Source organism: Glycine max, chromosome 20 (genome assembly GCF_000004515.6).
Source record: "Glycine max cultivar Williams 82 chromosome 20, Glycine_max_v4.0, whole genome shotgun sequence".
Lineage (NCBI taxonomy): Eukaryota > Viridiplantae > Streptophyta > Magnoliopsida > Fabales > Fabaceae > Glycine > Glycine max.
Window position 1 is genome coordinate 2,496,851 of NC_038256.2, and position 15,824 is coordinate 2,512,674.

At 33.3% G+C, this 15,824-nt stretch overlaps 1 protein-coding gene across 3 annotated transcripts; it reads right to left on the reverse strand.

Moving 5' to 3' along the window:
* Positions 1-948: 948 nt before the first annotated feature.
* Positions 949-7,379, reverse strand: LOC100780279 (cyclin-T1-3). Of its 3 annotated transcripts, XM_006605464.4 has the most exons (7): positions 7,174-7,379; positions 5,330-5,573; positions 4,751-4,832; positions 3,368-3,502; positions 2,612-2,787; positions 2,369-2,520; positions 949-2,100 (listed from the first exon to the last, which is right to left on the reverse strand). In XM_006605464.4, the coding sequence occupies exons 2-7, from the start codon at positions 5,557-5,559 to the stop codon at positions 1,169-1,171; spliced, it is 1,707 nt and encodes a 568-aa protein (XP_006605527.1). In that variant the 5' UTR covers positions 5,560-5,573; positions 7,174-7,379; the 3' UTR covers positions 949-1,168. The 3 variants fall into 3 exon arrangements, with proteins under 3 accessions (XP_006605527.1, XP_025983070.1, XP_040869070.1); XM_026127285.2 differs by lacking the exons at positions 4,751-4,832; positions 5,330-5,573 and having other exon boundaries at positions 7,174-7,375; XM_041013136.1 differs by lacking the exons at positions 4,751-4,832; positions 7,174-7,379 and having other exon boundaries at positions 5,330-5,344.
* Positions 7,380-15,824: the final 8,445 nt, after the last annotated feature.

Genomic DNA, 15,824 nt, shown 5'->3' on the forward strand with positions numbered 1-15,824 from the left:
CCCCAACTCGGCTAATTTTTCTTGTTTTGAATTTTTAGACTTGCAGATTTCTTCAGGAATTTAAAAGCTCATACTTTTGGTCATAGTTCTGAAGTTTCCCTGTTTTTCAGGATAAATAACAATGTTGGTTTATTTCACTTTTTGGAAAAAGAAAACTACCCAGATTTTTGGAACCCCAGGGTAAGTTTTTAAGGTGATTTTAAGAGAAGAAAACATACTCTGCCGCACTGAATTATTAGGTAAAAATATATGTATATCTTGATAAAATTTAATGAAACTTGCATCATATTTTTTTTTGGTAGATGAAAACTTGCATGAGTGGCATCATTTAGTGACCCAAAATATTCCACCCAATAAAAAAATGCTAAAATTGTATTAAAGAATTCAACATTCTTCTTAATTAGGATTCTCTCGGGCTTGGCAGGTTAGGTGGATGCAAAGGCACATGGGTAGGTCTCTTTGATAAACTTCTCTATAAAATACTTCTAGAAAAAAAAAACTTTCCATAGACTAATATTAATTTATATATATATATATATATATATATATATATATATATATATATACTAATTTGTAAAAACTCTAGCATATTAACTTCTCTAAAACATAATTTTAAATGTATGCATGAGCTAATTTTAGCTTATTAAAAAACTTATTTTTTTTTCCTAGAAGTGCTTGTGGAGAAGTTTATCCAAATAGACTTATTGTGTGCATTAGTGAAGGCCTAGAATCAGGTCGTAACATACAAGTTACTTAAAATTCATTTTTTACCTTTGACGATTGCAGCTCTCAATGATTTCAAATCACAGGGTTTGCAGAATTATGTTCACATGTATTAAATTAAATATATAGCATAAGGTTCTCATACAACCCCCTCCCAGCCCGGAAATAATAATAATAATAATAATAATAAGCCTTTAATGGCACTACCAAAACTGAGGCATCCCGTTCCTTAAAGAAGAAATGTATAAGGCAAACAAGAGCATCCAGAATCATCAATTCTTTAGCAACCGATTAGCCAAATCAAAATAAACAAATAAAGGACAGCAGAATATTCACCTCAACAATGATTTTGCTCCCCATTCCTTGTGTTTTCCCTGCCTACATAACCAACTCTCCCCCTTCCCAGTTCCTTTATTCAGCAAGTTCCTTTATTCGGCAAGTTCCTTTATTCGGCAAGATCATTGTGATAACTGGAATCAAGATGCTTTTTCATCTCTGGTTGCCTACCTGGAGGGCTCCCCATCCTTCTCTTGCGATTGTTCAACGAGGATGAAGCATCGTCTATCATCTCCCCTTCTTCAGCATTGTCTTCGTCCATGTCTTTCTGAAACTGCACCTTCATGTTCATGTACCGCCCGTCTCTAGTTTCCTCATGGTTCTCCCCCCCATGGTGATCTTCACCATCAGGCTTAGACCAGTTCTGCCTTCTCTCACGCTTATTTTTCTCATCCTCGACTGCTAATTCAATTCCATCTTCCAGCTCCCTCTCAATGAGATCATCCTCATCCATTACATCTTTCTTTAATGCCATTTCGCCTCGTTGTTCCTTTCTCTTCTTTCCCATAGCTGCCAGTGCCTTTAACTTATCCTTGTCAATCTTGATTGCTTCATTGGGTGAATGACCTAGTGGAACTTCCCGACGCTCCAGATTTCGGCCAACATTGCTGCCAGAATTGTTTAATGCAGATTCATCTCTCCTTCCTACTTCTGCACCCTCCTTAGTCCCAACAATTCTGTCTTGGTCACGTTCAGTACCAGATTTAGATCTATTTGACACTTCTCTCTTGTTATCTTGATGAGTCAACTGTTCTGAATTATGTGACTCCCTAATATCCAAGTTGTGATCAGTGATGTCACTGCCCATTTCTGCACTCCCATCGTTGCTTTGGTTCTCAGTTCCTCTTTGTGGTACCGCAGTTCTCTCTACAGATGAGTGCTGGGGGGCTTGAGATGATATTTGCTTTGAGGCCTGCTCCTCATTTGCAGAAGGAGCCTTTGAAGCAGCTCTTGTTCCTCCAGCACTTCCTTCTACTTCACTTCCCTGTGCTGGTGGAAGTCTATTCTGCTCATAGAGTTCCAACATTTGATTGCTAACCTCTGCAAGAGAAAATACCCACAAGAACTGAGAAGGATATACAGAAGCATACAGACACACAAAAGGACAGCCCATTGTTAAACTACTCATAGCAATAAACTGAGTTCTCTTCCGAAAATTCCCAATTTGATCGGGAAACAGGGATAAAACCATCCAGATATGTGACAATGGCAGAAATGATCATAATGCATTAAACCAAGGGAACACAAAAGGCTACCCAAACAAATCAATTTTGTTAGCATGCAAATGAATTGAGGGGATGACACCGACCCTCTAATTGGCGTGGGGTGACATCAAACTCTTGCCACCAAACCTTCTCACCATCTGATGGAAGCTTCACTTTCAAGAACTTGGCAGCAAGGAAAATGGCACCTGCCGCAATATGATGTGGCTTAAATTGCAGGCAGAGCGATGTCCTCAGCCTGAAAGCCACTTTTTTCCAGTGTGTGATCAAATATATTTTAAAAATAAATCGACACAGTTAAATTCAAACAAATTGCAACCAAATCATACCCATCATTAACAAAGTTCCACGCAACTTGTGCAAGGGCATTCTTCGCAACATTAAACTTCTTTATGGCTTCCACAAGAGGTTTATATGGATGTTGAACATTCAGATCAAAACCTAAAGTGGCAAGCACAACCCTCTCACCAAGTAAAATTAATTCTTTTTGCTGCTCGTACACTTCCTGCATCATTTACAATTTCTATTGAACAAATATAAATATATCAAGGGTAAAGGAAAGAGAACCACTACAAAAGAGGAGTGTAAATACAAAAAAGAAGTCCGAAAGAGGCCATGTAGATACTTTACCAATATAGAGCAGTTGGAGATGGAATCAGATCAACTATCCAATAGAATGGGGCATAGGAAAGAACATTTCCTTAATGATAAAATTAAAAAATTCTAGGCAACAAGTTCAACTTAAGTAGTTATTGAGCAATAAAAAAATAACCTTGATACTTTCATAATTTACAAGCCAGATAAACATTTTATAGGATTTTAATATTCGGGACATATCTACCATGTTTGACATTATAACCTAGATAGATGTGTTGCCTAGACACTGACAAGTTGGAGGGATGCGCAGTCTAGAAGCAAATAGGGGTAAAAAAAGCCTAGTCCATTTTAGACAATTGGAGAAAGTTGACAGACAGCAAGAAAAAGTCTCTTGAGTTAACAGCAGCAATAAGATTCAGCTAAATCCTAAGTCAAAAATGTTGATGTATAGGAGTGAACTGGTCAAAGCACCATCAGTAATAAAACACCTTCTGTTTTATCCTCTGCGCAGCAGCAGGATCCTTCTTGTGAATGATCTCATAAGAAACAAGAATAACATCCTTTAGTGGACGAGGAGTCTCTTCAACCTTCCCAGCAAGGAACATACAGACCGTTGCAATGGTCTGCAAAAAAGTTCATCAAGTGAATTATGAGATTTTGATTAAGTAATCTTTAAAATTATAATGCTTTAACATCTACCATTCTCTTAATATAAATTAGGAATCTCCTTACATCAAATAATTATAGAACTCAAATAATAAAGCATATAAATGTTAAAGATTTTGAAACTTCACTAAACAGAAAAGTTTAAGCAGCAGTTGGAACTTGGAACTTGAAATAAAATGTAAGATACAAGAGTTAAATGGAATAAAAATATCAGATAGATGATGAATTTTTTACAGAAATATTAACTTATAGAAGTTGCAAATTTAGAAGATCCATTCACCTTTAATTACAAAACTTTCCCTAAACTTAAAATGGACAGATTGACCTGTTCAAAAACAGATTTCATACAAGGTAGGAAACTCAACTAAAATAATAATACTATGCGAAACAGACAATAGAAATACTTGATTACAAATCCCTACTGAAAAGTAAAATTCTTGCACTCAGTCTCAGTATATAGACATCCTCTCAAACATATAGAGTCCTTAGACAATTTCTGTTAGGTCCCAGCCAGAGACAGACACAATTTGGAAGGTTTGTTCTCATAAGAAAAAGGGGCCCACTAGTGAGGAAAGGCCCAATAGTTAGACTTGTTAGACCGAAGTCAGTAGGTTGACAGTTATTCTGTTATAGTAGGTTGATAAATAGTAAAGGATGTAACAGAATGAGGGGAACATCCCTTGGAGGACTTCTCTCCTTATGCCCAATTCTATCCAGTATCAATTCTTTTATGTCCATCTGTCATTTCATTCTTTCTGTTATTCTGGTTACCACTCTCCCCATGCAACCTTTCAACTTTACAGAATTTTAGAAAAAAATTCCAGACTGAATGTGCACCCAAACATTTTCAATATTGAGAATAGTATATTAGAGTTAGACAAATGTAAGACAAACAAACTCAACCTTTCCAGGAATATGCTTTTAAACAGGAGAAACTACCAATATTACAGACAAAAACCATCCACAAAGTATCAGCCAACCAGGCATGTCAAGTATTGAAAATTAAACTAAGGAAAATAATTCCACACAACACAAACCATTTTCTAGATAGTATTATGATATTTCTATTTGTCTTTTATACTTACGATATACTGGTTATCTACAATGGCAAGAACACAAACATATCACACTAAATTAAATTGCAACTCAAACTCTGGAGAGACAAAATGCCTACATAATATCTATTTGAAAGTGCAACAACCCACCCTTCGGTCATTCTTTGCATGAGATTGTCGAAGAAAGAACCGATGACAAAAGATTATGGCCGTTGCTATAGTTACCTGAGGCCTGCAGGGGCCAACATTACAATTAATATGTAAACCTCCAACAGAATTTCAAAAACAGGATATAAATATTTACAATTTACAACATGGTGAAAATAAGCAACTGCGTTCAAAAGGTAACTGCCATGTCTATCTTCCAAATACTAAATATATAATTATAAGATTATCAGAACCAAGTAAAACAGAAAAAGGAAACCAAATTTCAGAAAGAATTAAGCAAGCATATGCTCACAATGCTTTCATTACCATGCAATAGATGATTGCACTGGTGGGGTGTATCATTCACATAAACAGCTGTATAATTTAGGAAAGGTTTCACATAAAACATTACTGTTAAGAAATTGGAAAGAAAATATGGGCTTGCAAAAGTGGAAAAAAAAAAAGACAACACGATGAAGGCATAAAATCCCTCAGAGCTATCCTAAACACAGCAAGTATGTGAATCTAGAAAGTAATAATTAAATATTTATAATAATATCAGCAGGCTAGCACCAAACTCACACTTTAAGTCTCATGCCTAAATCCTGCAAGAATGTGCAGTATGACTTGCGCAGATATGTCTCTTTCTTCAAGTCAATTCCATCTTTTCTTGATGGGGAATGTTCCTCTATTTCTTTTCTAGACATATACCAGCGACCTAATGATTCCTCTTGCTTGTCTTGAGAACTTTTACCAGAGTTGCCATCAGGTGTTCCATGATGTGGCAACTCTCCAGGCATAAGTCCTGTCATATGTACCAGAATTTCTGTGCACAGAATAAATTCTGTATCATTTGTTCAACATCATGTAGCAGAAAGATTCTGGAAGACATATAAAAATAAATGAATAACATGTATGTGGTATCATGAATATAAAAGAAATGTGGAAATTGTAATCCATGTAAAACATGCAAGGGAAGAAAATGAAGGAAAATGTAGGACAACAAAAGAAAACAGAGAGACTGCAGGAGAGAGGTTAGGAACAGAATCTAAACTGGGTATTGATGTTCTCAACTTCTCTGCATACAGGGATCATCATGTTCGGCCCATCACTAAGGCTGAACACTGAAAACTACAAGGAAAATAAATAATGGTAAAATGCACAATGGATCTAGGATAGCTTTGATGCCATCTTAGAATTGGGCTTAAGGCATAACTCAACCCCACAAAACTGACTCATAAGAGAAGGATTGCCCAAGCTTTCTAAGCTATATTTAAGTCATATCTCTAGTTGATGTGGGGCTATACATCACCCTTGAAGCTTCCATTAATGTATCCCACAAAGAGGCTGCAAATAAGGCAGGCCAGAGATGACCGCGATTAAGGCGGCTTTCCAACAAAGAACCAGTACGTTTAACCCCAGACCAGTCCATAACCTGGTGTAATTAAGTGGAAAAAAAATAGTCCCATAATCCATAGCCATTAGCCACTTGCAGTGATGCCCAACCATGCAACCCATTCACATAGCAAGAGGTTTTCTTGAATGTGGAATGCATTCTCACCATGCCATGATGATATGGGTTGCATGGCTGGCCTCCTGCTATGGAGATCACACACTTTTAGGAGCCTAGACCAACGAGCATCCCACAATGCCATAATCTCATTACCCCACCAAGGCCTTGACCAACACTACCCACATGCAACCTCCAGCCAACATCACCATTACCAATGGCAAAAGGCCAAAACTCCACCATATAAACATGTCATTGCGCCCTATTGCACCGCCTTGGTGGGCCTCCCTTCACAAATTGTCGTGGTGGTTAGCAAAAAAATCCACCACACCACTCCACCATAACGGTGCCATGACCGCTTTTTTACAACACTGGCCTACATATGTCTTCCAAAGACTACTCCAGTAAACCTTTCAATCAAACTCCCACATTCACACAATAGAAAACGGTGAGATCATAAGAAAAAAAAAAGTAACACAAAAGCTTTAATTGCCCTTATCTTCAAAAGTCTTCTTTTTTCTCGAGCGAACCCTAATTTGCTTCTCAAATCCGAAGAGATTGCACAAACAACGCAAAGTACCCAACAAAAATCTACAACACCCATGCAATTATCCAGATAAGACAAAAAGAACCAAGATTTTCGGCTCAATCGGTCCCCAAATGTGGGGAACAGAGTGAGAAAACGAGCAAACCCAGAAACACACGAGCGACGGCGAAATTGGAAGGCATTCCAAAAGGGTTTCAATAAATCGATTGCGAAAAGTGAAATTAGGAAGGAAATGACGGAGAAAAAAGGGATTCAATTGGAGAGAAAACAGGAAAAGTGATAGATCAATCAAATGCATAAAAAAAAAATAGATAAGGGTAATGAAAATGAAAAAAAAAAGAAGAAAAAAACGAAATCAGAGGCACTTACGTATTCGAAAGAGAAGCCTCGTCTTCTTCTCGGAATCGGATGCAAGCTGTGTGTCGCCTTCGATTCTCTCTCTCTTTCGCTCGCTCGCAGTCGCAGCCTCGCAGGTTGCAAAAAAGAACCCCAAGTTCGACAATCTCGTCTCTTTTGTTTCCCCCACACTCTTTTTTTTTTTTTTTCTGTGTTTTGGTTTTGTTTTGATGTTTTTTGTTTTTGTTTTTCATGTGTTTATTTAGCCTTTATTTTATACACTTTGTCCACTAATCATCAAATGCATTTAATTCGAATATATCTAAAAGTGTGTTATTTTTAAAATCAATTAAGTAGTTATTAATTAACACATAATTAAATTTAATGTATAGAATTTAATGATCATATGTTTTAGTGTAATTTTTGTGCTGATGAGTTTCTGATAGTTGCGAAAATTAAATTATTTTAAAAATTAATTATATGTATAATGAAACATTAAATTATAGAATTTAATGATTATATATTTTGCCCAATTCTTGCACTGATAAGTTTGTGTAGCGGCAAAAATTAAAATATTTTAATAATTAATTACATGTATAATGAAATATTATTGTTATAATAGATTATAATAAAAAAAAAATTGTCGGAGTAAGTTTGTTAAAAAGTGGTCTTGAGATCATTAATTTTGTTTGGATAAAAAAAAAAATCATTTTTAACTAGTAAAAAAGTATGAAAACATCTTAAAAGAGAAAACGTTGTTTGAAACATAATCCTTATGTTATAAACTTTTATAGTCATAAAAACTTTTTGACAGAATAAATATATGAAATCATTCTATCTACACTTAATTATCATTAAGGGGTTTAACTTTATTAATTGAACTCAGTGTATTTGAATTGTAAATCTTTTAATATGTGAGTTTAATTTTTTATAAATGAAAAAAAATATGATTAATTTTACTTATCATCTTTTAAGTATTATAATTATGTGATTTTGATAAAGAAATTTCAATTCACCAAATTGGATCCCGCAAACTTTACAATTGTGAAATTTTGATTTATAGCGTTGGTGCAACGTTGCCGATGTAAAGATTGAAAATAGGAGAAAATATTATAGAAGGTAAGGATAGATTTTCCTACCTTATAGGTTGAAAACAACATTTTACTACACTATAAAAATTATAGTTAAAGTTAATTAAGTATACATTAAGAGGAGTGACGAAGATTTCAGAGAAATAATAATTGGTTTGCCAAAAAAATCTACAATGAAAATTATTTATCTTTTTATTGGAGGTTGATAGAGAGGTATCGAAATAAAGTAAGAAACTTAAATATAATTTTGTTAATTTGGAGTTGGTAAAAACTTATGATGAAATGTTAAAAGAAATATTGAAAGACCTTGAAAAAAAAAAGGTTCTAGTGATTTATATTTGAGCTATTTAAGACATATATTATGGAGTTACTAGTAGTGTGAGAATTCCTAGAAATAAAATTGAACTCATTTTTAAGTTTTACTTGTTTACTAACTAACACGTGTTGTTAATATTAATATATAAATGAAAATTATAATTTATATAACTTAAATAGCAACCAAATTTGCATATATATTTACTAGAACACTGAACCTGTGCAAAGTACGGTCAGTCAAATTTCAATTTAAAAAATAAATGCAAAATGTAAAAGAAGAAAGAGAAAATGTGGATAATAAAGTTAGATACAATGTTAACACCTGTCTTGCCTTACTGTTGGACAATTTATATATATATAGATTACTACTAAATATATATAATATTTATTTATTAGTAATAATAATATTATTTGTATATATTAATATAAAAATACAAATTATTATTAATTAATTGTTTAAATATATTTTTCATACTTCTAATATACTCATTTTTCAATTTACTACCTAAAAATATTATTTTTATCATCTAATATTTTCAAACTTTTACTTGTGATAATTGCCTAAGTTTGTTGAAACATTCTCTTAATTTGTTCACATCATCACTTAACTAATCAAGATTAAGGACAAATACTAAAAGCAAAAATATGAAAATGTTAAGTAGAAAAAAAATAAACTTAAAAAGATATATTATAGATAAGAAAAATATATTTAAACCTTAATTTATTAGTATATAAATACTACTATTAATAATAGAATTATTATTATTCAAATTTTTTTATTAATATATTTTTATAAGTATACTAGTTGGTAACCGGTGCATGTCACTTGTAATTTATTTTGTGTGAATCTTCATTTATTCTATAATACAGTATTAACATAAACACAAATATATGTAACATTAATAATAATTAGATTGTTTGTATTTTTTAAAAAAGCTAAATTACTCATTGACAAAGGCAATGTTAGTAAACAAAAGAAACAACATAAACTTAATTTAGTCACTATCACTATCATTGTTATTCCAATCCTTTTGTCTTCTAATAATAATTTCCCAAATTTGTTCATGATGTCTGTAGTAGAATGAGATTTCATCACCATGAGAAAAATTATTTTCTTCAAGAAATTTATACCAAGATTGCAAAACATATGTTTTGTCAATTCCAATATCAAGAACAATAACATCTCATTGTAACGAAGGTCCTAATTTTCTAAGGATTGTCATGTGTTGATCAGAGACATTTAGATGTCTAGTTACACAGCTTGGAAGATTCTGCAAAAGAGGATAAATAATAATTATATTGAATTTTGTGTGTATATGAGTCATAATAAATTTTTTGTTATCATTACCAAAGGGTGCGGTGCGTCAATCATTGATTGTGTTATTTCAAGTGTCCAAATATGTTGCCTGGATATCATCCACAATCTTACAGAGGTTTGCTGTTCTAGCGGTGGACTGAAATGAATGTCGAATATTGAGATGTGATCGATTGCAAATAAATGGATGATGGTAGATTCATAAATGGCTAATTCCTTTCTAAACTGTTTCAGTCCTTCAACAAAGAAAATTTTCCCTTTATGGAGTCTGACTCGGATTTGGTATACAACTCCATTATATTTGAAACGGACATATTCGGGATATTCTGGTGCCCATTGAATGTGGTAAAAAAATGAGACTTTTATGATGCCCTGCAAGAAAATATTGAATGTAAAATTATAATAAATAAGGTGGGAAAAAAACAAAAAAGAAATGAGTTTTAATCCAATATTACCCTATCATTGTGGAACGTGGCTCTAAACTGCATGATTGCTGGTTTTCTGATAAATGGAAGTTCTTCCTAGAATGAGATTGGACATAAAAAGCAACATAGTTGTATTATTCAGATAGATAATAATCATACATGTGGAGTTAGGAAGAAACAAAGCAATAAAGTTTAATCTATCAAGCTGGTACAGAAAGTGTAATTATGGTTAGTCATTTTAGAGCAGTAAAATTGTCGAACATTATATTAGGTTCTGGCATTGCTGATCAGACATGGAGTAAGTTAAACAACACTGCAGGTTGGCAAAATGATACAAAAAATGGCATGATCTGATACAAATGAAGATATGTATTGTAATTTTGTTTAGTCATTTTAGAGGCATGTGTAATTCTAGATTAGGATATTTAGATGGATATAACATATAGGGAATTAAAGAAAATTAAAGTTGTATGGAATGCTTTAAAGATGTATGTAAGAAAAACTCATCTCGAGCTGGAGTTTTTTCATTGTTATGCTGATAAAATGATGAGTAACAAAATTTAATGAGGGAGGTTAACATGCACATATAAACACGATATGAAAACAACAGTTGAAATAATCATTATAGTTGATAATCTGAAATTATTTAATATGGTTTGGTGAGCTAGAAAATTCAATTAGGATCTAAATTGTGATGTAGCAGTTTTAGGAATGGGCGCTAAGAGTAAGCAAGAACAGGAATGAAATCTAAGAAGCAAGCAAGCTTGAAGTAAAAACAAAGCCATCACAAAATGGAAGGTGTGAGCAGGTGAAAAAATCGAGTGGAAGTGATGAAGATACAAAAATGATAAACAAACTGAGAAAAGACAAAAACAGAGGAAGTAGGGTTAGAATAGTTGAAGCAATGCTCGAGAATGCATCCCAACATGCATGAAAAAAAAGAAATTTCCAAGGCAGACAAACTGAAGGTCATACGAAAACAACAGTGCAAATAATTGATATAGTTCCTAATCTAGAATAATTTTAGACGTGTCGAATGAATGTCAACTATAAAACATAAAATATATCGGTGCATGCATTGAAAACATTAACTAAGAGAGAAGAAAAACCCGATAAGGATTCCGCAACCAAGTGAGGAAATTTGCAATGTAGCTAATAAATTTCATCATAGGATCAGAAATAGAAGTCAAAATCGGAAAGAACAGTCTATAAATTTACTTTGTTTGAAGCGGTCGATGAGTCTGAACTCATAGTTGGAGCCTAGTCGCTGTTGTTTTTTAGCAAAGTTGAAAGAGGTGTATGTTTGTAAGGAAATGGTGTTTGTGGAATAAGTTAGGCAGTAAAGTACTGGTTAGCCAACAGGTGTGACGCGAGGCATGGCAAGTAAATTGGAAATCGAGGAATATTGAATGCTGGTCCAATGGATTGGACATGTAGGGGGAGTTGAATCACTGCGTTGAATGTCATGAGCAATATATATATCTTCAAAGATGTAGGGAAGAAAATTTGTTTTTTGTGCAAATGCTGATGATTAAATGGAAAACGTGAAATATGTTGTAATTGATAATAATTAGATTATATTTGTAAGAAATAAGTGTTTGAAAAAAAAATTAATTGTTTATTTACATGTAAAGAATTTAAAGATTAAGTTTTTTTTTTAGTTTTCTATTTAAACGTATTTATAGTATTTCATAGTAAATTTGGTATTCTAGAAATGGCTAAATATTTACACACACACACACACACACACACACACACACACACACACACACACACACACACATTGTTACTGGATTGCTACACATTGTTACTGGATTGCTGGACAGTACCAATTATTCAATGAAATACCAGAAAAATGGATTTGGCTTAGACATTTCCATCCTCTATTAATGTTCATTCAAAGAGTTTTAGGATGGCAACGGTTTCAGAATTCGGTGCAGTTATTACAGGTGATATTGATGCAAATTCGAAGACAGATATTATTGGTACTGCAAAATCATGTGGTTGATGGTTCATGTGGAATTTTGAGCCTTGTATGTCCGTGTATGAAGAAGGGAAATATGAGAAGTCAAGAAATGGTGATGGGACAATAACCAAGAAATGGATTATAATTGATAACACATATATTGTACTCTATGATTCAGAATTGATAAAAAAACACCAAGCACATTTAAATATTGAATGGTGTAACCAAAATACTTGTATCAAATATTTATTCAAGTACGTGAATGAAGAATATGTTTTTGCCTATATCTTGAACTTCTGGCATGAGCTCTTTTTTTGCTGGATTATTTTGTAAGGTTGCACCAAAAATGGACCTATTTTATGTAGGATAACCAAGCAGAAGGCAACAATATTTTCAGTTATTTGTTTATTGGATTGTGATGGTCTATGCAGAAAGACATGCCATAAAAATAGTATATATGATATGCTGCACCTGGTTAAGAGAGAATCAGTACTGGAATTGATGTGTCGAAAGCTGGCTGTTATAATTTTGTATCTAACTGCATGTTAGAGAATGAATAAGCAACTATTGAATATCATAACATACAAACTAATAATTGAGAATATATATGAAATGGATTAACCTTTTAAGATTTGCAAAGACCTCTTTGAAGACAACATTGGTTGTAGAATTTGATTTTTTTTTGTCTGTCATGTATTAAAACTTTAAGGCCTTTTTTTTTTATTTTACCCTTGACAATGCCACATATAATTGTCCATGTGAAAAGGCAGGTTTAGGTAAAGAAAGGCCCACTGAGGATAGTGATTGACCTTGGGACTTGTTAATTGTCATTGCATAAGAAAACATTATTGGGAATTATCTTCTCAAAAGCTTAAAAGGCCATGGTGATTGTGAAGGAGACATAGACATTCTTGGAATATAAACATTTTGACCAATATTTTTGCCAGAAATTATATCAGCTGCAATCACATGTTTAGCTAACTTTGTAACAATTAATCTAGTGTCATTACATAGTCCTTGAGTTTGGTCTAAGTTTCTTAACAACATGATAGGTGATCCAATTTTGATTTTGATGCTATGATTCGCTAGACCGGATGTTGTTAATGAATTAAGAAATTCTGTTGTTAGTGATCGGAAATGAGAACTTTCTAGTGTTTCTGATTTGTCCACATAATCAACACTTAGATATTCCATTTGTGCACCTGTGATTTTTTATCAAGTTATCATATCAGATAAAGAATAAAAAGAGTAAAAAATTAGAAGATCAGTATAGAGATAAAATATTGAATAGATTTGATTACTAATCCTACAGAATGTTTCATAAGAATGACATACAGTCCAAATTTATATATAATAAGAATTGAATTAAGTACGTTATAATCACCTGGTATCAATGATAGTATATAATCATTAACTTGCTGTACGGTTTCATTTGTGGAAGCTAATATGGCTCTAGCTTGAAAGTATTCTGGATTGGTATGATGGTGAGATAATTTTGGAAATGTAGAATTAACTATTGCATAGAGTGGGTCATCATATTCTATGATTAACAAATCTTTTGGAATTTCAATTGAACCATAACCATCATTTTGCTGGCCAGCAATTCCATCACCAATATTAAGGATCCATTCTACAAAAGCTGCAGTTTCTGCTCTGTCTGTTGCATCTCTATTGGCTTCTAAACGCATGTTTTTTGACAGTGTCAAAACATGTCAATGATTCCATAGATAAGATGAATTAATAGTTGCATTAACAATATCAGAGCGGCTACCCCTAGGAATGACTGACAGAATCTACCGGAAATCTCCACCAAATACCATAACTTTACCACCAAAAATTTTATCAGAACTTGATTTCGCCTTAATAACATCTCTTAGACTTCGATCAAGTGCTTCAAAATAGAATTTGTGAGCCGTGGGGGCTTCATCCCAGATGATAAGACTTGTTTCATTCAATAATTCAGCCAATTGTGTTCCTTGATTAATATTGCATGTCGAGTCTTCAAATATCGAAACAGGAATTTTTAATTTTGAATGTGTTGTTTTTCCTCCAGACAATAACAAAAAAGCTATGCCGCTAGAAGCAACCATAATAACTATTTTATTGTCAGCTCTCAATGAGGCTGCAAGTGTCTTCCAAATAAATGTTTTTCCTGTTCCTCCATATTCATATAAGAAAAACATTCCACCTTCATTTTTATTGACAACCTGAATAATTTGGTTATAAAATTTTGCTTGCTGGTCTGTAGGCATAAAGATTGTTCTGGTTTTAATAACAACTTGAAATTCCAGAGCGAAACACAAGGGAGGAAAAAAAGCAAGGCAAGTTAGTACAATAGATAAACCTGTCATTTGAGAAAAAAAGGTTAAGGAATTCTGATCTAAGTTCTTCATTGTTGAAATTCAGCTCAGACTAAATGAGGTCGTTGTCTGCATGTATTAGTAAATTTGCGTTCTCAGGATATGGCATGGAAGGATAGTCTTTAAGTGATCTTTGATTGGCTTGTAACAGCTTTTCAACTTCAAGCAATACCAAATTCATCAGATTGGAGTCATCAATATGTAATTCTAAGACATTTGAAAATGATGTTAGATAATGTTTATGATAAAACTTTTCTGCGTCAAGCTATATGTAAGCCAACCTGGAGTGTTTGATTATCTGCAATGACTATATACAATATCATCACTTAACCAATGTCAAGTTTTTTCCCACACTTGTTCAGGTTTGTTCATGGTACCTGTCAAAAGTAATAATGCAAAAAGATTCCTTAGATAAGGTGCTAAGCCCCAGTCTTTTGCTTCCTGGATTGCAGCAATGAATTCTCTATCATCCTGTAAAAAAACCCATAGCAAAACTTGCTTCTCTATATGTAGAATATTCAACACCATCAACTGTTCTGATATCTTCAAATGAGATTGGTCCTCTACAGACAGTCAACATCATCCTCAAATAAAATAATTCCCCTGTAGTTGGAGGAACCCATTGAAGTATGCCAATAGTATAACCCTTTTTTCCTAAGTTGCCAACATTTCTATTTCTGGTTATACACGAACTTAGTTACAAATTCAGAATAAGTCAGGCTTTGACCTTCAACAAAAGCCTGGTTTGTATTCATCCAAGCTATAAATTTTGATTCATAAATGCTTGGGTTAGAGAGCAGATCATCAATATCATCATGGTCTTGGTAGAGAATGCTATGTTGGCCTAGAAGATGGAACTGTAGCCTCTCTACAAAAGGTTTTCTTCCATGTATTGGAAAACCAAAGATCCTCCAAGTAGATTCACATGGAGAAATATATCTGTAATAAAAACTAAAATATTTTAAATACAATCATAAGATGATTTACATATTAAACTTGGCTCATACCTGCAATCCAGATATTCTTTGATTTCATCATTCAGAGTGTTTGCATGGGGAACTGTTCCATTGTCATCATGTACCATGATAGCGGTAACTCTATCGTATCCTTTATTCATGTACTTGAATAAATATTTGATAGAAGTGCTTTGGTTACACCATTCAATATTTATATGTGCTTGGTATTTTTTCAGCAATTTTGGATTGTAGGGTA